This window comes from Oryzias latipes, chromosome 2 (assembly GCF_002234675.1).
Source record: "Oryzias latipes chromosome 2, ASM223467v1".
Lineage (NCBI taxonomy): Eukaryota > Metazoa > Chordata > Actinopteri > Beloniformes > Adrianichthyidae > Oryzias > Oryzias latipes.
In genome coordinates, this window is record NC_019860.2 from 23,068,235 (window position 1) to 23,088,011 (window position 19,777).

Here is a 19,777-nt window from a genome sequence, read left to right on the forward strand (position 1 = left end):
AAAAAAATATTGAAGCTAAGTGTTTAAAAGGCCATAGTTTAGTTTGAAGTGTTTCACAAATTCCTGCAGACGTTTGTTGACGGTGTGTTCCACCGCCGTGGGCGGGGCTAACAGGTGCATGTTCCCGAACACCTCTGCAGGTTCGGACGAGTTTGTTCTGAAGGCTGTTTTTAATGACTGCCCTCTGTCGAGGTCGAGTTGAAACTGGTTTAGTGAGGACGAGCGGCGTGTTTGCCTGCAGACGATGCATTCGTAAGGTCTCTGTGCACACACCTCAGTTCACTTCAGTTTACCTGCAAAAAAAACAAAGACCAAACAGCTTTTCAAAAGTACGTCGTGTCATTATTGGCATTTTTTACTGACTGGGGTCACAGAAGACACGAACGCGCCGCTCCAGGACAGGGGGCGGAGTCTCTGGACACCAGTTCAAGACTCCATGGTTTTCCCCCCCAAACCAAACCCACCATGAATGTGTTTTTTACTTTCTTGTAATTATTTAATGAGTTCATGACGTCCAGGGGCTTTTGCTTGACCTTATTTGATATTTTCAGAGACTGTTTGCTTCAGTGAGACAGAACTTTCTTGTTTTTTTTAGGAAATGTTAGATTTTGTGACAGTTTCAGCTTTTAGACTGTTTTGTTTGTGTGTGATTTAAGTCTATTTCTCTTAATGATTTTAGGTGCAGAAAATAGACATGACAGATGCGACAAATAAACTTTTATTCAATGTACAGTACTTTGTTCTAGGTGGCGACTAGCTTGACTTGATGTTTTTACCTGATATACTTCATAAGTTTCTGATTCAGATTCGTGAAAAACCTCATTGCTGACAGATGGATGTGACCGGTTTGGACCCTGCAGAAGAACACTGCAGCAGAAAATGGAGGCTTCTGGGAAGCTGTGGTCACAGGGAGCTTGTTTGACTTCCCTGAGGAGTTCCACAGGGGACTGTGTTCAGACCGTTTCACATTCTCCAGCTGAAGTCCCCTGGTTTCTGTTTTAATCCAAGCGGACAAAACCTGTGCTTTCCTATGAAAGAGCAAAGAATCCTTTGATTAAGAGGTGAAAATCATCAGCTTATTAGGTGAAAAGTCAGTGAAAATACATCAGAATAACTTAATTGAGTTAATTTGCGAGTCCATATAAATATCTTTAAAATGTTTCAATCTGATCAGTACAGATCCTTTATTTCATCAGTGAAGCAGAACAGGATTCCGTGTATAATGTTGAGCATGTTTTTTTTTTTTACCTGGCCCACAGAAACTCCCACAGGTGGAGTTTAGCACCTGTACTAAAGCGCTGTTGTGTGTTTGTCACGCCTTTGTGCAGAAATCCCTCCACCTTGTCACCACTAAGACCACAGGTAAGAGTTTCTCATTTATGACCATTTAATCTCAGTTTTATGCTCATGCAATTGAAAAATCTTGCACTAATCAAAGAATTATATATATTTGTAGGAAAAAATACACTTTCTTCTACTTTTGTTTAGAAAATATTGTCCTTAAAGCAACTTTTTTGTTAGAATTTTACCCTGAGCTGACGCCCCTTACTTGAGCGCATAAGTCAAATTCCATAGACACTTGTTTACTCCCAGGAGTGGCAAGGTTTTCCTGTCCGGAAGGTTTTAAAAACACTGGACTTTTCAAAAAGTACAATGAAATAAAGTTAAAAAAAATCTTTTTTTTTTAAATAAAGGAGCTGGATTTTTCCATTTTGTCAAATATTGATAACTGATTGTTGAACCAAAGTTCGTGTTTAGCGAGGAAACAGAATGAAGAGGAAGCTGCTCATCGACGTTGACACTGGGGTCGATGACGCTCAGTCCATCATGCTTGCCCTCGCCTCCCCTGACGTGGAGGTTTTGGGGATCACCTGTTGCCACGGCAACACCAAGCTGGAGAACGTCCTCAAGAACACCCTGCGCGTCCTGAAAGTGTGCAACAGACTGGATGTAAGAAAGCGCAGAGCGTGTTTTCACATGCATGCGTGTATGCAAGCAAAAACTTGCATGTCTTGCTTGGCATGCTTGTCTCTATGGCAAGCAAAAAGTATCATAAATCACCAGGAAAAACGCCCTTAAAAAGAGTTTTGGCCATCAAAAACTGAGTTTTTTTCACATGTCCTAAAAGTACAATATTGTGGTAAAACGCGGTATTTTATGGTATTCAGAAATCCCAACAGACTGGATGTAAGAAAGTGCAGCGCGTGTCTTTCCACACATGCATGTGCTTGTCTCTACGGCAAGCAAAAAGTATCATAAATCACCAGGAAAAACGCCCTAACCAATAGAGTGTGGGCCATCAAGAACGCAGGTTTTTATGGTGTGCTTTAAAAAGTAGAACGTAGTGGTAAGAAGCAGCGTTTTTTTCGCGTTCAAAAATGCGAAACCAAAACGCCCTTCCAGCATTTTCAAAACCATGCATCAAAAACGCAAAATTAAAAACAAGCTCCAGCGTTTTTTAACACATTAAAACAGACATACACATTCAAAAACATTCAAAACCTTTTTGAACATGCTACAACAACTTTTTCAATTCAAGTCTTTGAATGCGCCACAAGGGTGTTTTGAACGTGCATTACTGAGTGCAACAAAATGTCACTAATTTTGCCCATTTTTGGAATTTTTGTTGGCCCAAACATCGTTGTATACTGCATTTTTTTCTCCTAATGATTTATGATATCTTTTGCTTGCCGTAGAATTGGACTCATCTCCTCTGAATTGCAGATTCCGGTCTTCAGGGGCTGCGAGAAGCCCCTGCTGGCCAAAAAAAGAAGTGCAGCAGATTACCACGGCGCCGACGGGCTGGGGGAGGTCCCAGATCCAAATGCCCCGAGCCTGGAGCTGCTGCAGAAGAAGAATGCCGTAAACGCCATGATCAAAATCGCAAAAGAGAACTCTGGAGAGGTGAAAAAAGACACTTTAGTAGAAATAGATGCACATTTTGAGAAATCTGAATTTTTGAAGAAGCTCAATACAACTTTATTGTAAAATCCCATAAACTCCATAAACCCCTGGATTTTGCCACAAAGAGAATAAATCCAGAGGTGTTGTGTTGCTGCAGGTGACCCTGGTGGCCACGGCCCCCCTCACCAACCTGGCAGTGGCCGTGGAGTTGGACCCTTCATTCCCGAAGCACTTGAAGGCCCTCTACATTATGGGAGGAAACACTGAGTGTGAGTCACCTCCGCCCTCCTCCACCTTTCCTGTTTACGGCCCTCCACGCTGACGGCCTGTGTCCACAGCCAGAGGCAACACCACGGTGTGCGGAGAGTTCAACTTTGTCGCCGACCCAGAGGCGGCGCACATCGTGCTGGACCGCTTCACCTGCCCCATCTCCATCGCCTGCTGGGAATTCTGCTGCATGCGCAGCCTCCCGTGGGTGAGGACTTCAACTTTAACTTACTAAAATGCGAGAAAAGAAACTCAAAAGAGTTCAGAAACGTACATACTCTAACTTCAGCTGCTATGTTTGTCCTTCAGTCCTTTGTGGATGAGTGGTTCTCCCGCAAAACAGAAAAGGCCAAGTTTTTAAAGGAGATTTCTGCTCTTTCCATGAAGGTAAATTACATTATTTTTTATTCACATTATTAAAAAGATGTGCAAAAATGTATGAATTTAGGGACAAGTATGACAGAGTTCCTTATTTCTAAGAGTTAACACCAAAGATATTTGGTTTAGTTCCTCATATTTTCTTAGGAAAAAGCTGTTTTGGTGAAAAAAACAGAGAGGAAAAGGATTCTTTAAGATTTAACTACCAAGAATTAAAAAAAGAAATACCGTTATTTTTTGTAATTTCAGTTTCAAAAATCAAACTCTAATTTGTACAATTTATTAAAAAAATAAGGGACATTTTTTATAACATTATAAAACCTTTTATATTTTTTTCCAGATGTGTAAGAACCAGATTGCTTTAGTAATTTTTTTTTTATTCTTACTGCACCTTTGAGGGAAACTTTCCACTAAAAACTCACCAAAAACGTGCACGCACCTAGTACCCGGTGGAAATGAATTTTTGACATAGTAAATGACCGTTGTCAAGGAAATCCAAAAATTTACTTTTGCCAATTCTTCTAAAAATCACATCGACCTGTTCGCCAGCTTCACACAACCAAAAAGTAAAATGGTTACTATGGAATAAAACCAACAAAAAAGCCGCCATTTTCAAAAAAGTATTTTTCACGTGCAGCTCTGACCAGGGTGGTGGAGGGGGAAGTGAGGGGCGTGTCAGGAGGGGCCTGACACATTATTTTTTTGGGCCACCTTACATTTTTTTTCATTTAAAATGGTCACAAAGCATAAAAATAAACATTTTGGGGTTGTTTTTTTAATCTTAAGGTTTAAAGGTTGTCAAGTTATTGTTTTGTTAATCTATTTTCTTGATATTTTTTGCGACAAACGTATCAAATTTGAACAGAACCATGAATCATCACACCCGGTGTTCTGTGCCCACAGAAAGCTCGATCCCCAGAGTACGAAAAGGAGATCACCGCAGGAAAAGGCTTCAACCCCTGTGACCTGTTCGCCATGGCTGCAGCCGTGGACGACACCTTCATCACGGAGAGCGAGCAGGTAAATGGCAGCCCCTCCCTGACAGGTCCTCTCCCCTCAGAACCGCCACTCACGGACCTCGTCTCTCCGTCAGGTTGCGGTGACGGTGGAGCTGATGGGAGCCCACACGCGAGGGATGATGGTGCTGGACTACATGGAGCTGCTGGAGAAGAAACACAAGGCCTCCATCATCAAAAACGTGGACTCTGAGAAGTTGAAGAAAATGCTGATGAGTGCTGTGATGTAGGGCCGAACAATAAATGACAGATTTCTTGGTCCCTTCAGTTTCCGTGTGATTTTTTTTAACATGAAAGAGAACCGGACAGCTGCGTTTGAAGAAGAAGAAGCTGCATTGAGTCTTTGAGGATCTGCAGGACGCTCTGCAGGTGGGACAGAGTGGATCAGGATGTTTGCTGATGACATAATTGTTAACTGCAGAGAGAGTACGGAGCAAGGTGGAGGACGGTTGCAGGTGAGAAGTGTGACCAAAGGAAACTGTGGTGATAGCAGCAGAGACAGGAGGCGGAGCTGGAGGCAGCAGAGATGAGGACAGTGAGGTTCTTTTTGGGAGACACCAGGATGGAGAAGAAAAGGAGTGAATCCATCAGAGGAACAGCTCGTGGTAGATGTTCTGGAGATGAATGCAGGGAAGCAGATGGGGATGTTTGGATGGCTGAGAGGAGGAACAGTGATGATGATGGTAAACGGATGTTGAGGTTGGCGCTACCAGGAGAGACGGGTTTCATGGATGAGGAGATGGTAAGACGTAAGGTAGCAGCCAAAAGACAAATGAGGAGATTTTTATGAGTACATATTTATTATTCAATCATTTATACTTAACATGTTTTTGTATTATTTTAATTGGCTGTTTGCACCGTGGATTGAGAGGAAGGAAATGTCATCTGTGGTGTATTTTAATGTGTAAAAAGTATATTTGTGAATAAAGCTGAATTAAACTTGAATTAGTACTTCTACTCTTAATGAAGTACAATTAGTTATAAGATGAAGACTAAAGGCTTTAATTGACAAATTTCTTTAAACTTTTCATCTCATGACTATTTGGTGTTCTTATTATCCAAATCAATTTATTTAAACTGCACTATAAAAAAATCCTGGAGACCAAAATTATTTTTCATTTTAAAGTCATGAACACACTTTTAAATAATACAGGACAAATGGTTTAACTAAAAATTAAGAAAAGTTATTTTTTTCTTTATCAGAAAACTATTTTCTAGCGCATTTACTAAACATATATGGGGGAAAAAATGAATAAAACAGATGCTGAGCCTGTGACCTGAACCTCCAGCAGAGCCCTGAGAGCCCAATCGGAAAAAATTACAACATTGTTCAGAGGAAAACAAAAGCTGAGACTTAAAATGAGCACATAAATGGGATAAATGTAATAAAAACTAAAAAGAAATAATCAAATGGAAGTAAACAAAACAAGAAAAGCCTCCAGACCATTATTCTCCCACCTCCATGTTGTGCTTTAAAAGTTGTTTTTTTTTTTTTTTTTTTTGGGGGGGGGGGGGGGCATTTTGTTCAGAATGTTACAAAATATACTCAATTAACAATTGTTTATTTTCTGGTACTTTTATAGCATTTAAGTTTTAATTTCAGTAAACATTCACCAAAAAAGAAAAACAAACAAAACTTGCTTTTACACCTCCATCCCTTTTAGTTAGGATCAGACTTTCGTATAAAATTAAGATTTCTGAAAGTAAAATTGTCCTTCCACCATGCAAGTTCTTCTAACCTTATTAAAATAGGTTTATCAGCACAAACTGAAATATATGAACTTTACTGCAGAAGAACAAGTTAGCTTTCGTAGGAACAGAAACATATTTTTTTAAATGTGAATAATTTCTCACATTTCTCTTTAGTTTTTGGGCTTCAATTTACTGAATCTTCAAATTTAGTTTCATTCAGTTGACGTTATATAAACATCTAAAAAAAAAGTATCACGCGTCACAATCTTCAACGATGAAAAACGTGACTGAATTCCTCCTGCAGACGCGTCAAAGTGAGCCGGTTAAAGTAAATAACAGCTTTTATTGACAATGCATTAGAATGTACACCTAAAGAAAAGGGGAAAGGACAGGAAACTGCAGTCTTTTCTGCCTTCATTCACGTCAACAGGCAGTTCTTTTACTTCCAAGTCTTCATTGGGAAAACCGTTTCTGATTTACATTCCACCTTTAAAAGCCGTCTGTCCCTTGGTTTCTGCAGCGAGTCCCGCCATGACGTTAGCGGCCCTGGAGCTGCGGCTCCAAACAGAAGGTGACCAGCGGTCAGCCTGATCGATCAGTCAGTCAGTCAGTCAGTCGGTCGGCTGGCCGGCCCACCAGAAGCATCTCACCAGACCCGCAGCAGCAGCAGCGGCAAACGGAGGCTGAGGACAGTCCTCCTACTGGACTCGGTACTTGTAAAACAAGCAGAGAGCTCGCGTGAAGTTCCAGCCCAGAGAGAGGGAGAGGACGTAGACGAGGACGAGCGCAGCGAAGGGGTAGAGCAGCACCACCGTGTTGGACAGGAAGGGAAGAGCTGCCAAAATAAAAGACATACAAATGTTACTGTGACGCCCCGTGGAGTGAAAAGAAATCATCAGATCAGAGTGCAACGTTCTAAAGTTTCCTAAAACCTAAAAACAACAACCTGGAGCTGGCATTTTCCTGATGACGGAAGAAAGAAAATTGAGCTTAAAATTACATTTGTGAGTATTTCTTTATTGAAATTTTGTGAGTCTGGGCGAAAAAATGCTGTTTAAATATTTGTGACATGAAAAAGAAAATATGCTGGGCGGGCCACAAGCTTCCTGCTCTGAGCTCTCAGCAACAGGGAGGCAATGAGGGGGTGGAGCTACTCCAGGCAACTCAAGAGGCCAATTTGTAAGAAACTCCTGCCGCTCTGCAGAAACTATGTCTTTAAAAGAAAAAAAAGAAAGTATTTTGCTACTACTGGCTTTGATGCTTGAATTGTTCAAATGTTTTTGTGTTCGAATTGTTCAAATTTTGAAAACAATAGAAAAAACAAATTAAAAGCAGAGGCACTGACACTGGCCTGGCTAAAAAGAGCAGCATCATAATTAAAAGATTGTTTGGAAAATATATCAAAAGATCAGGTAAGCCGTGATTTAAAAAACAATCTGCAGGACTATCGGCTGGTTTCATGGCTTTCAGAAATATTTTAAAACTTTTTAAAGAGCATCCTTTTAGCCCCGCCCACACCGGTAGAACAGACTATCCGCAGGAATTTGTGAGTTGTTTTGCTTCAACTGAGTCAAATTTATGTGATATTTCTTTTTTTCTTGTAAACTCCTCTGGTTCTTTGCTCATCAGTAGAAGTGTTCCTAATGTTTTGGGTTTTTGTTTTTTTTGTGGCTAAACTGAACCAACTTTCAAACCCATTTGGTGACATTTTTAAAGAGCCGTTGGATGTTCAGCTGATGATCCAACAAAAAAACCTTACCGTGTGAAGAATTGCGGAGGCTACTGCAGCACTCCAGTGCTATATAGTGGTTCACCTTTTGCCGTCTCACTGCGATTTTCCGCACCCAGCACAGGGAGACCCAGACTTAGGTCCCAAACATATTTTTTAAATCAAAGGTTTAAATAAAACCAGCGGGTCAATCTGTTCCTTTTATCTTTCAGCTCTGAAGATGCAGCGTTACAGACGAGCAGCTAAACTCCTCCAAAACGCCGGCACTTCCTAACCTTTTGTTGACTTTTATTTACCTTCATCATAACGCCACGAATACCAGGAATGTGTGATCAGAAGAGGTAGTGTCTCACCTGCCATCATGCAACGCATTCTAATGAAAAAAGAACCGTTTGGTCCCTGATCTATAAATGCTTTTTCTGTAGGATTCAAATAATTTCAATCGCAGAGGCCTATAGACTGCATTTAGAAATGAAGCTAACACCAACGTATCTCCTGTTATCGTCTCTCTGTAGCATTTGCCTAGTGCCACAAACATCACTGCAATACTCCTCATATTTTCCAGAATTTGGCAAATCGAATGAAAAAAAAAAAAAAACACAACATTAATCGGTATAAAACTGTGTGTGAAGGACTCACCGTTGTATCCCAAGAAGGTGATGTAAAGGTAATAACCAATGGAAATCAACCACAAAGTGTTCCCAACAAAATATCCCAAGAACCAGTCCGAGTTTATCACCACGAGATCTGCAGAAAAACAAAAAAATCCACAAACACGACAGGAGCATCAACATCTGCAGATTAGTTTATCCGTTCCACAATCCGATCCTGAGAGAAACGGCTGCTCACGGTTGATGAAGAAGAGCTGCAGGAAGTGCAGGATAACGAGCAGCGGGTAGAAAGCGTTGAGGTGAACATCAAACGCGTAGCCCCACTCCACGTCGAAGTTTTTGCTAGGACTCTTCATTAGGTATTTGTTGCTGATCAACCTGTTAAAAAAAGGTTGGATTTAATGACCCAAAAAAAGGGGAATAAAATATATTTATCTATCATAATCAAAGCAGGCCTAACTCACCACATAAGGGTTGATATTAGAAGGCCGACTCCTATGCAGTCCACAAAGACCACCCACAGCAGCAGCTTCAAGGTCTCCACCACCCCCATGTCCAGAACAAGACCAAAACCTATGGTTGAAACTGCAGAGCAACAATCACTGTCGCTGCATCACAAGACACGCGCTCAAACAATACATGAAGTCCAGTCGGTTATTTACAAAGCGAGTTCCGATTTACCGCAGAGCCAGATGCCGAGCAGGACCAAAAACGCAGGATCATCTCTGGCCCACTGGTCCTTGGTCTGCTTCCTGTAGTGAAAGTTGCGGTAGACTCTCTGAGGCGACGTAAACAAGTAGACCATCTGCCACAGGGCAAATTCAAAGTCCATCTGTCCGAAATAAAGAAGGCGCCGGAGGTACTTGTAGCGTTTGGCGCCCGCTGTGTGGCGCGCAGCGTCCCTGGAGCTGGGAGTGCCGTTGCTGTAGGGTGTAGTGGTCGGCAACATGCTGCTGGGGGGGGGGCAATAGAAACATTATTAAAGCATCATATAGATCATTTACAAAGTTGGTAACATAATGAGCTAAAATGCAGCACAGATGATATCTTTGCAAAAAAACTTTAAACAAAAATCAAAAATAAAGAAGAATATCGAACAGTTTTTGCAAGAAAACAAGGAGTCATCCTTTTGAATATTAAAACATACATTAACTAAAAATTATAAATTAGTTTATCAGGTAAAAAGCATCCGGAAAGCGAGAAATATACCTATAAAATATAAGAATTTAAAAATACTTAAGCTAACTCTAAATATTAGCTTGTTAAAATTAATCATTTTTAAAAACATAATTGGTTACGAAATTTAGACGATGAAAACCTAAACCTAATAAAATGAACAGTGAACACTACAGTTAAATGCATGATAACCATAATCCTCCATGCAATAAGAAAACCTATCAATTTTCCATTTTTTCTCAACTGTTTATGTTTGCTAACAAACACTGTTAGCTTGTAGCTAACACGTCAAATTACAGACAACCTAAGAAAAAGGGCGTCGATATGGATGTCGCAAAGCTAGGTTAATTCATGAACAATAAAAAAATCGGAAATTTATCAACAATTTACCCTTTTCTAATGGTAATATTTTCAACACGCCAGGAACAACTAAAACCCGTCCATGTAGATGTTTGGAAACGCTTCCTGAACCATCGCGAAAGTGCACACGTAGGTACTTCCGATAAACCCCCGGTGCAACATGGGAAGTGAAGTTCGAAAGATGTGAAGATCACATGGAGAAGCTCAAAAACAAATCTAGTAGTTTGGATATTTGTGTTTATTTATTTATTTTATTTAAAATGACATTATTGTTGTGTGCACATAGCAAAAAAGACTTTAAAATTTTGGTTTAATTTCTTTATATTTTTTGTACATGTTATTTTACATGATTTGAGTAATGTAAAGTGTAGAATGACTTTAATTGTGATAAAAATACGAACAATAGTAATGAGAATCATGATCATAATGTTCTCGATTAAAAAAAAACTAATAATAATTTGTTGTCTCAATGGTTTTCTTGAAGTTTGGTTTTATTATGAAAACCCCAAATCGTCAGTTTCAACCTTTCAAAATAAAGTGCAAAACCACGTGACTTCCGCTAATCCCAAAGCAGATTTGCTGGCAGTTTAAGTAACATCACCGCTGTTCTGGTCAAGAAGGCCAAATAGCTGAAGGTATGAACTGACACGTCATTTATATTTGTGCACAAGTTTAAATATTAGTTGCGTTTGCATCGTAAATCATAAAAGCAACTGTTCGGGCAAATGACTTTAATTAGCTTTTAGCTACATGCGCCGGCCGTGTCCTTGAATAGGACTGTTAGCTAACAGTGTTAGCATGGAAGCTGGAGTGTTCATTATGACTTTTTTGACAATCAACAGCTCTGTTGTATATCAATCTATGTGTCTTTCGAGCCTTAAACTTTTAAATACATTTTATGCACAATAAATTTCCATTTAACCGAAAATACGTCGCTGTGGGTTATTTAGGTTGTGTTGTTGACAGTTAGCAGCTGAGCTAGTTATAGAATTTAGGTTTCCTGATTTTGTTTTAAAGTCAAGACAGAACTCTAATAGTAATTTTTATAGTTATAATTGTCTTTCTAGTGTCTTTTTTTTTAGATTCACTAATCATATGCAGCCTAGTTTGGAAAAGAAATGTTGAAAATCCTTTATTTTCTGTGTTGTTTTTGGTATCCTGTTATAACATACTTAAAACTAATGATTCTTGATTGACTTTTGATTTCCTTTTATGCATAAAGTAAAAAATCAAACTTTTGCACCATATTCATGTTTCATTTTGTGCCTTTTATTTCTTATAAAAATCATTTTTTGTGTAGTTTTTATAACAATTATATTAGTTTTTGTCATCTCTTTGAACTTTGCAACATCTAACAACATTTACACCGGAATACTGTCTTCATTTTCCACATCATATTTGCTGATTAATTGTTAGAAACAATATTTTTGAGAGTTATGCCTCAATTTAGTCAATTTAATCCTATTATTCTTTTCTATTTATTTTTAAAGGTTTTCTTTGGGATCATAATTAATGTTCAGAGATTTATTATTGTGTTAGTTTTAAACTAGTCTTTCTAAGTACAACATTTTGGTCGTTTTAACAGAATTAATATTGGAGTCCGATACATAAAAATAGGTGAGTGGTTAAAATTTACAAACCAACACTTTATTATTTCTACTTTGTAATTTATGGACCAAATATTTCAAAAAATGCTGCTGGTTTAATTTATTCTTATGATTTAAACCAAAAACCAGACATGTGTGAGGTAAAATTAAGATTATTATCAATGATTTCTCATCAAACTTTTTGTTTTTTTTTACAAAGTCAAAGTCTGATTTTTATTTTTAAAATGTTTCACACTTTCACTGAAGTCTTTACTCAATATTTAAGGTATGCTAAAAACGTTTCATCCCAAATCAACAAAAACATGTGCAGTTTAAGCGATGAAGTGTTGGCTCATGTCTGGATCCAGGAGGGTGCTCTTGGGTTTAAACGGGTGAAGTAAAGATGGAGTCTGAATGTTTTCTGTTGCAGCATCATGTTGCGACTGCCGACTGTTGGCCGCGCTCTGACAGGAGCCACCAAGGCCAGCCTGGCTGCTCCCAGTCCCGGTAGGAACTCGGCTTGTTACTGTTCATTTTACCAAAAAAGCATGACAGTTTTAGCACCGCCTGCAACCACATTCTTTCCACAGTAAAATCATCTGGTTGGACGCCGTCTTTATTTTATTGGTTTGCTGTCATTTCGTTTTAGTTCAGTTGTAGAGTTTTAAAGCTTTTATTTTGACAGGAAGAGGTATAAAAATATGCCTTTAGCTGCTCCTTTGAGAAAAACAGTCAACACTTTGACATATTTATGTCATCATTTCTGTCAGGATGTTTATTGTGAAGCTTTTGACCTCTACAGGGCTTTGTTTTGTTGGGTGCTTTCTTTCAGTGCGGACTCCTGTGCGCGCCGCCAGCAACATGGTGGAGGTGTTTGTGGACGGGAAACCGGTGGAGGTGGAGCCTGGGACGACGGTGCTGCAGGTGACAAACACGATTTATAGTGTTTTTAAGTTTTCTTATTGCACATTTTTGCTCGTTGATAAATGTAATAAGCTGTAATTGATGCTTATACTGCAATGTACTTTGGAAAGCTAAAGTAATCTGCATCTGTAATATATGAATGGTGTCTTTCAGGCTTGTGATAAGGCAGGAATTCAGATCCCTCGCTTCTGCTACCACGAGCGCCTGTCGGTGGCGGGAAACTGCCGCATGTGTCTCGTGGAGATCGAAAAGGCTCCAAAGGTTTTTATATATTTTTTTTATTTATCCTCCTCCGGCTCTGATTGGAACTGTGTCAGAATTAGAAACCAAATCTGTCGTGTGCTCCTGCAGCCCGTCGCCGCCTGCGCCATGCCGGTCATGAAGGGCTGGAACATCCTCACCAACTCCGAGAAGACTCGCAAAGCCAGGTGGGAGGCGCCGACGTCCCTGCGTGGTCGCGGAGGTTTGAGGGGGGAGGAGAAGCTCACGCTGGATGTGTTTTTGTCCTCAGGGAGGGAGTGATGGAGTTCCTGCTGGCCAATCACCCGCTGGACTGCCCCATCTGCGACCAGGGGGGGGAGTGCGACCTGCAGGTGGCTTTTCCGCCTTCGGGCTTTACCCCCCACCTGCTGGAGGGAAGTTCTTGTCACTAAAGAAGCCGACTCTGTTCTCAGGACCAGTCCATGCAGTTCGGCTCGGACCGCAGCCGCTTCACGGAGGGGAAGAGAGCGGTGGAGGACAAAAACATCGGGCCTCTCATCAAGACCATCATGACCCGCTGCATCCAGTGCACCCGCTGCGTCCGGTGAGCCCCACCCCCCACCCCTCCAACGCCAAGAGTTTAGCCGACATGGTGGATTTTCAGCCCCCGCCGTTTGTCCCTCCAGGTTTGCCAGTGAGATCGCCGGCGTGGAAGACTTGGGAACGACGGGAAGAGGGAACGAGTTGCAGATCGGGACGTACGTGGAGAAGATGTTCATGTCGGAGCTTTCGGGGAACGTCATCGACATCTGTCCTGTCGGGGCCCTCACCTCCAAACCGTACGCCTTCACGGCGCGGCCGTGGGAAACCAGGTTTGCCGCTTCCTTCCTTCCTTCCTTCCACGCGTTTTCCAGTTTTGAGCTCCAGGCGATTCCTGCCTCACCCGCTTCCCCGCGTTCACAGGAAAACGGAGTCCATCGACGTGCTGGACGCCGTGGGCAGCAACATCGTGGTGAGCACAAGAGGAGGCGAGGTGATGAGGGTGATGCCGCGGCTTCACGAAGACATCAACGAGGAGTGGATCTCAGATAAAACCAGGTGATGCTCGTGCAGGTTTTGGAGCGTTTGGGGAAAATCCCAGACGTCTCGGGATGGACTTGAAGATGCTTTCACATCCGTCCCTGGTTGGGAGTTTTCTCACATCTCTGAGCTTCTTAAGTTCCTTCACACCACCTTAAGACGATCAAATGCTCCTAACAAAACCAAGTATGAACCCTCCGAAGTGAACTTTCTGATGCCTGTAGGTGCATCAGCTGCATCAGCTGTTAGAAAAGCGATTTATTCCTCAAATGTCCCCAAAAATAATCCAGTTTAAAGAACTTTAATGCTGGTTAACAAGTTAAAATAAACACCAATCAGCTCCAGGATAAACCTGATATTGGTTTTAACCTAAAAAGCTCTTTTTTTCACACACCTTATTTAAATGCTTTTTATTTCATATTTACCAAGAAAACAAATGTCTTAAAAAAGTCAAATGTTATTTATTTTTCTTCCAAAATGAAAGAATTTAACTTAAATAAATAGAAGTTTTGTTTACTGCTATTATTTATATGTTAATTTATTTTTTAAATCAATATTTGAGTTTATTTAAGCTGGAACTTTTGTTCTTACTAATAAAGTTGTATTCAAATCCGTGCATTAGTAATGGCTGGACAAACACCTGACGTAGTTTTTCCACAGGTTTGCGTACGACGGTCTGAAGAGGCAGCGGTTAACTCAGCCAATGGTGAAGGACGCAGCAGGTCAGCTGACCCCCACTTCCTGGGAGGACGCCCTCACCCGTGTTGCTGGAGCTGTAAGTCTGAGGAGCTTCCTGTTTCGGGCGCTTCCGCACCAGACCATCCGTGCCGCACACTTTGTGCCGGTTTTCAGGATGCTGGTGTGAATCCTAACAAGCTCCTGATGTTTTAGTCTATTTTTAGCGACTCTTTGGGGCTTTTCCAGTGATTTCTGGGAGAAATCTGATCGTCTGGAAAAGTTTAACCCCAGAAAAGTCTTCCTTTTGGGTTGAAGCTTGAAGGAGCAAAGGTTTGTCCTCTAGAGCGGCGCTCTCCAGACAGCTTTTCATGGGGGAAAAAGTGCATTTATATGAACTTTTTCCTGAAGGTTCTGAGTTTGTTTCAGGGGTTTTTCCTTTTCAGGGCTGACGGGAGGATTTTTGTTCATTACAGAGACTCATATTTGGGTTTTTTAACTCAGGATGATGCTAGTATTGTTTTATTTTAAACACCAAACATAGTTCAGGCGTTGATAAATCTAATTTTGACTTTCCAATCCAGTCGTCTCAAACAAATGGTGTCAAATCACCAGAGAGAAGCTGTTTTTGTGTTTTTGTGTTCTCCTTGTGCCAATAAAGAGGAATAAAGTGGCGCGTTTGTCTGTGCAGCTTCAGAGCGTTCAGGGAAAGGAGGTTGGCGGCATCGCCGGAGGCCTGGTGGACGCCGAGGCTCTGGTTGCCCTCAAAGATCTCCTCAACAGACTAGACTCGGAGAACCTGTGCACAGAGGAGCTCTTCCCCATGGCGGGGGCAGGGTAAGAGATGGAGAGGGGCTGTAAAAATGTACTCGTAGGTAGATGTAGTTTGTACGACGAGTTTTAGGGCCACGGTGAGAAAAAAAAATTCTGCTGAATAACTGTTTTTTTGTTTTTTGTTCCTCAATTACAGGAAAAAAAGTCAAAATGTCGAGATTGAAGTCAAAATGTTATGATTAAAGTTTTTTTTTTTAAATGTTGAAATGTCGAAATTAAAACCGAAATGTTACGATCAAAGTTGGAATAAAGTTTTAAAAAAAAGTCAAAATGTCAAGATTAAAGTCGAATGTCTCACTTTGGTCACTTCCACTTTAATCTCGTAAATTTATGACTTTAAATCTTGTAATTTTACTTTTTTTTGCGTGTGTGTGTGGCCCTAATACTCCATTGTAAATTTGGATGCTCCTGAGAGCAAGGGGGGGAAAGAAGGTGGTGTGGGTTCTCTCTTTTTTTCTGGTGTTTTACCAAAACTCCTCCCACTTTAGAGCGGTGAAGGATTATGGGGGTGTCAGACATCAATCTTTAGCTCAAGCTGTACGAAACAATGTGACACATGACAAGAACATAAAAGGAAAAGTTGGCGTGGTTAACAAAAAAACCTCCGTTGTCAAGGAAATCCAAAAATTTACTTTTGCAGATTCTTCTAAAATTGACATAGACCTGTTTGTCACCGCCAGACGACCAAAAAATTAAATGGTTGCTATGGAGATAAAACCACAGTAATGCCGCCATTTTGAAAAATTCCTTTGTGGAACTAAATTTAAGGAGTCATTTGTAGTTAGGTGGGAAAAGCTGTCTGGGTTTCACAGCATGTCCTGCAACTGGGTGTTCAAACCCCTCCTGGTTGGCAGGACACGTCACCTCAGCATCTCTTCTTCCGGTGTTCTCTCCTCAGCACCGACCTGCGCTCCAACTACCTGCTCAACAGCCGCATCGCCGGCATCGAGGAAAGCGACCTGCTGCTGCTGGTCGGGACAAACCCCCGTTACGAAGCGCCGCTTTTCAACGCCAGAATCCGCAAAAGGTAAGCTCGGCTCTTATGCCCGCGGCGTGTCCCGCCCTGTTGGCGCTCCAAAAGAAAAAAAATAACCTAAACAAGTGCAGTTTTTAAACGCTGGACGACGGCTGTGACTTCTGAAGGGCGCTTGATTGACAGCAATAAAGACGACTTTATCCAGGTGAAGATAGCAACAGCTAACATACCTGTTAAAGAGGTAGAACAGCTTCTGATGACTAATGTGTCTAAGATTTATTGAATTCTTAGACGTTTGTGTTGAGAGAAAAAAACCTATCTTGCCGTCAGAGGAAACGCAGCCCTGCTCGGTTGAACCACAGCTTTCCTGTCTTCATTCAAACCAAAATGTGTTTGTAGCTAATAATAGATCTGATAAATGATCAGCAGATTGTATTTGGAGATTGTATTTTAACATCTCTGCCAAAGTACTGATTCAAGTCAACAGGCAAATAAATATATTCCTTTCTATCCAATTCTTTTATGTTTTAAATTCCGATTAACCTTAATTTAAACTGGATTTCACAATTAAATTAAGTTAACACAATAAAATAAATCCTATTCAGGCTGGAAAAGGCATTTTTTTGTACTTAATTATCGGGATTTCGCTGCTGCACCTGTAAATGCCTGATCCAGAACATAAAATGCAGCAAAAGCGTCTTGTAAATGTGGTTGCTGTGGCTTCATTCGTCCACCAGAGGTCCTCGTTCTTCCCCAAGCTGGTTTGAGAGAACTTGCTGAGCAGAAAAAGGTGACATCTTCCTCTGTTCCTTTGTCAGCTGGCTTCACAACGAGCTGCGAGTCGCCGTGGTGGGTCACAACGTGGACCTCACCTACACCTACGATCACCTGGGGGAGGAGACGTCGGTTCTGACCCAGCTGGCTAACGGCACGCATCCCTTCTGCCAGGTGACTGCACCTTTCCCCCGCGGCCCCGGCCGTTTCTGTCCGCAGCGACTCACATCGGTCCCGTACTCGTCTTCAGGTCCTCGCCACGGCCAAGCGTCCCGTCGTGGTTGTGGGCAGTGGCGCCTTACAGAGGGAGGATGGAGCGGCCATCCTGAGCGCCGTCTCCACCATCGCTCAGAACGCCAGAACCAGCAGCGGGGTTGAGGATGGCTGGAAGGTTTTGAACGTCCTGCACAGGTTCCACTTCGCCGCACTTTTTTTTTTTTTACTTCCTGCTGTGATCGGTCATGAGCCTCACGGGTTAATGGTCGTCCCTGTGCGCAGAGTGGCCAGCCAGGTGGCGGCGTTGGACCTGGGTTACAAGGCGGGAGTGGATGCCATCAGGAAGAACCCGCCCAAAGTCCTGTTCCTGCTGGGCGCTGATGCGGGCTGCGTCACCAGAGCCGACCTGCCCCAAGGAAGCCTCATCATCTACCAAGGTGCAGATGGGCCCAAAAATCTGTTGAACTTTCTTCACAGGGAATTAAACGCAACGTTAAGTAGCAAACTAAAGCCGCAGGCAGCAATGAAGGGTCCGCAGGCGCCACCCGCCCTCGCCATCCCCCGTTTAACCTGCCCCTGCTACACGCCGCTCACTCATGGCCCTGCTACCCCGGTCAGAGCTGCTTTGGAATTCATAAAAAAATTAAAAACTCCTGGAAGCTTTACTGTTAGTTTCATCTCCATAGCAACAGATCTATGTTGTAGTAAATTTTTGCATTTCCGTAGCAACCAAGGTTTTCCATTAGCCACGCCCACATGGCAAATATTTTCATATTGTTTTGTTTTGCTTGAGGCTATGATGTACTACATGTAAAACATTTATGCAATCATTGCAATTTTACTGTTTGTCATTTTACTCACCGAGTCTAATTCATTTCAGTCACATAGTTTTAATTATACATTTAAAATATGAAATAAATACAAATTTGATCTTAAATTAAAAAAATTAAAACATGACAAAACCACATTACCCAGAGTTCTCTTTGTTTGTAAAAAAATGTCTTTAGCTGTCACTTTTACCTGCCGTGTTTGGGTTATTAAAAACCCGGTTAAGTTTTACCCCCGAACCTCCACCTCGACAGGTCACCACGGCGATGTGGGCGCCCCCATGGCCGACATCATCCTTCCCGGCGCTGCGTACACGGAGAAAAGCGGCACCTACGTGAACATAGAGGGGCGGAGCCAGCACACCAAGGTGGCGGTGACGGCTCCCGGGATGGCCCGGGAGGACTGGAAGGTCATCCGAGCCGTGTCGGAGGTCAGCTTTCTCGGTATGATCGAAGCCATACGACGTGAGGCGTGAGCGTAACGCCAATGCCTGTCCTTGCAGCTGGCCGGGGTCACCCTGCCCTACGACACCCTGGATGAGGTCCGGTCCAGGCTGGCCGAGGTCGCCCCCAACCTGGTTCGCTACGACGACGTGGAGGAGGCCAACTACTTCAAACAGGCCAATGAGCTCGCTCAGGTAAATCCAGCTCATTTCTGTCAGGAAACATTGGAAATAGGCTCCGCCTCTAAGCCGCCCTCTCTGCGTTTGTCAGGCGGTGAACCAGAACCTCGTAGCGGCTCCGCTGGTGCCTCCTCAGGTCTCTGCCAAGGACTTCTACATGACAGGTAAACGTTTGTCTGACGTGAAAACGCCGACCGGACCTCCAGATGTTCACCCGCCGCTCTTTCCGTCTGCAGACCCGATCAGCAGAGCGTCCCAGACGATGGCCAAGTGTGTGAAAGCTCTCACCGAGGGAGCCGCCGCCGTGGACGAGCCGTCCGTTTGCTAAAGCCCCCTTTTTTTTCCTCCTGTCCTAAAACGCACCACGCTCTATAATTTAAAGTTTCCTTGTTACCTGTGTATACATTTAAACAGCTAAACAAATAAAATCTGAAGAAAAGCTTTACTGTTTTAAATGAGTTTTATTTTGGTAAGATTTGAAAAAGAAATAAATATCACTTTAAGCCGGCTGTTGAAATGGAAAAATATATATAAACATTTTATTTGTAATGTGGAAGTGTCATTAGTGTCATAATATTATTTCAGTTAAATTTATGCATTGAAAAGCTTTCATGTAGGAGAACGTTTCTGTCGTCATCCAACCCTAAATACCACATTTTTGATTCCGTCTTCTTAGAAAAATATCACTTTAACATATTTGAGCTAAAATACTCAGATTTAAGTAAACAAAACCTGTTTTTAATGTAAAGCATTTCAGTTCAGGAGGATTAACTCCCCAAACTGTGAAAATGAGGGGTTTAGGGCGAATAATAATGAAAAAAAACAGCAGCTGGAGATGATTTTTCCACATAATTGTTTATTTGTTGATACAGTTTGGGTTTTTTTTAATGGAAAACTGATTTTGTGTTCAAGTAAAAGGGAAAAATGG

The 19,777-nt window shown here is 41.9% G+C and overlaps 3 protein-coding genes across 5 annotated transcripts; 2 read left to right on the forward strand and 1 right to left on the reverse strand.

Moving 5' to 3' along the window:
- Positions 1-1,291: 1,291 nt before the first annotated feature.
- On the forward strand, positions 1,292-4,828 carry LOC101157039 (inosine-uridine preferring nucleoside hydrolase). 2 transcript variants are annotated; one of them, XM_011485478.3, is made up of 8 exons: positions 1,292-1,362; positions 1,748-1,950; positions 2,725-2,904; positions 3,062-3,173; positions 3,243-3,379; positions 3,481-3,558; positions 4,453-4,569; positions 4,643-4,828. In XM_011485478.3, exons 2-8 carry the CDS (start codon positions 1,771-1,773, stop codon positions 4,793-4,795), a joined length of 957 nt encoding a protein of 318 aa, XP_011483780.1. In that variant the 5' UTR covers positions 1,292-1,362; positions 1,748-1,770; the 3' UTR covers positions 4,796-4,828. The 2 variants fall into 2 exon arrangements, with proteins under 2 accessions (XP_011483780.1, XP_023822115.1); XM_023966347.1 differs by having other exon boundaries at positions 1,306-1,362; positions 1,759-1,950.
- Positions 4,829-6,047: 1,219 nt separating this feature from the next.
- Positions 6,048-10,280, reverse strand: unc50 (unc-50 inner nuclear membrane RNA binding protein). 2 transcript variants are annotated; one of them, XM_011485495.3, is made up of 6 exons: positions 10,164-10,280; positions 9,279-9,547; positions 9,062-9,182; positions 8,836-8,975; positions 8,626-8,733; positions 6,048-7,092 (listed from the first exon to the last, which is right to left on the reverse strand). In XM_011485495.3, exons 2-6 carry the CDS (start codon positions 9,544-9,546, stop codon positions 6,956-6,958), a joined length of 774 nt encoding a protein of 257 aa, XP_011483797.1. In that variant the 5' UTR covers position 9,547; positions 10,164-10,280; the 3' UTR covers positions 6,048-6,955. The 2 variants fall into 2 exon arrangements, with proteins under 2 accessions (XP_011483797.1, XP_004066662.1); XM_004066614.4 differs by having other exon boundaries at positions 9,279-9,550.
- Positions 10,281-10,655: 375 nt separating this feature from the next.
- Positions 10,656-19,497, forward strand: LOC101157518 (NADH-ubiquinone oxidoreductase 75 kDa subunit, mitochondrial). Its single transcript, XM_004066615.4, has 19 exons — positions 10,656-10,768; positions 12,150-12,226; positions 12,552-12,643; positions 12,797-12,904; positions 12,995-13,071; positions 13,155-13,236; positions 13,318-13,448; positions 13,531-13,716; positions 13,808-13,942; positions 14,585-14,699; positions 15,291-15,436; positions 16,332-16,460; positions 17,228-17,357; positions 17,434-17,594; positions 17,682-17,836; positions 18,482-18,657; positions 18,730-18,864; positions 18,941-19,013; positions 19,086-19,497. The coding sequence occupies exons 2-19, from the start codon at positions 12,154-12,156 to the stop codon at positions 19,175-19,177; spliced, it is 2,196 nt and encodes a 731-aa protein (XP_004066663.1). The 5' UTR covers positions 10,656-10,768; positions 12,150-12,153; the 3' UTR covers positions 19,178-19,497.
- The last annotated feature ends 280 nt before the right edge of the window (positions 19,498-19,777 follow it).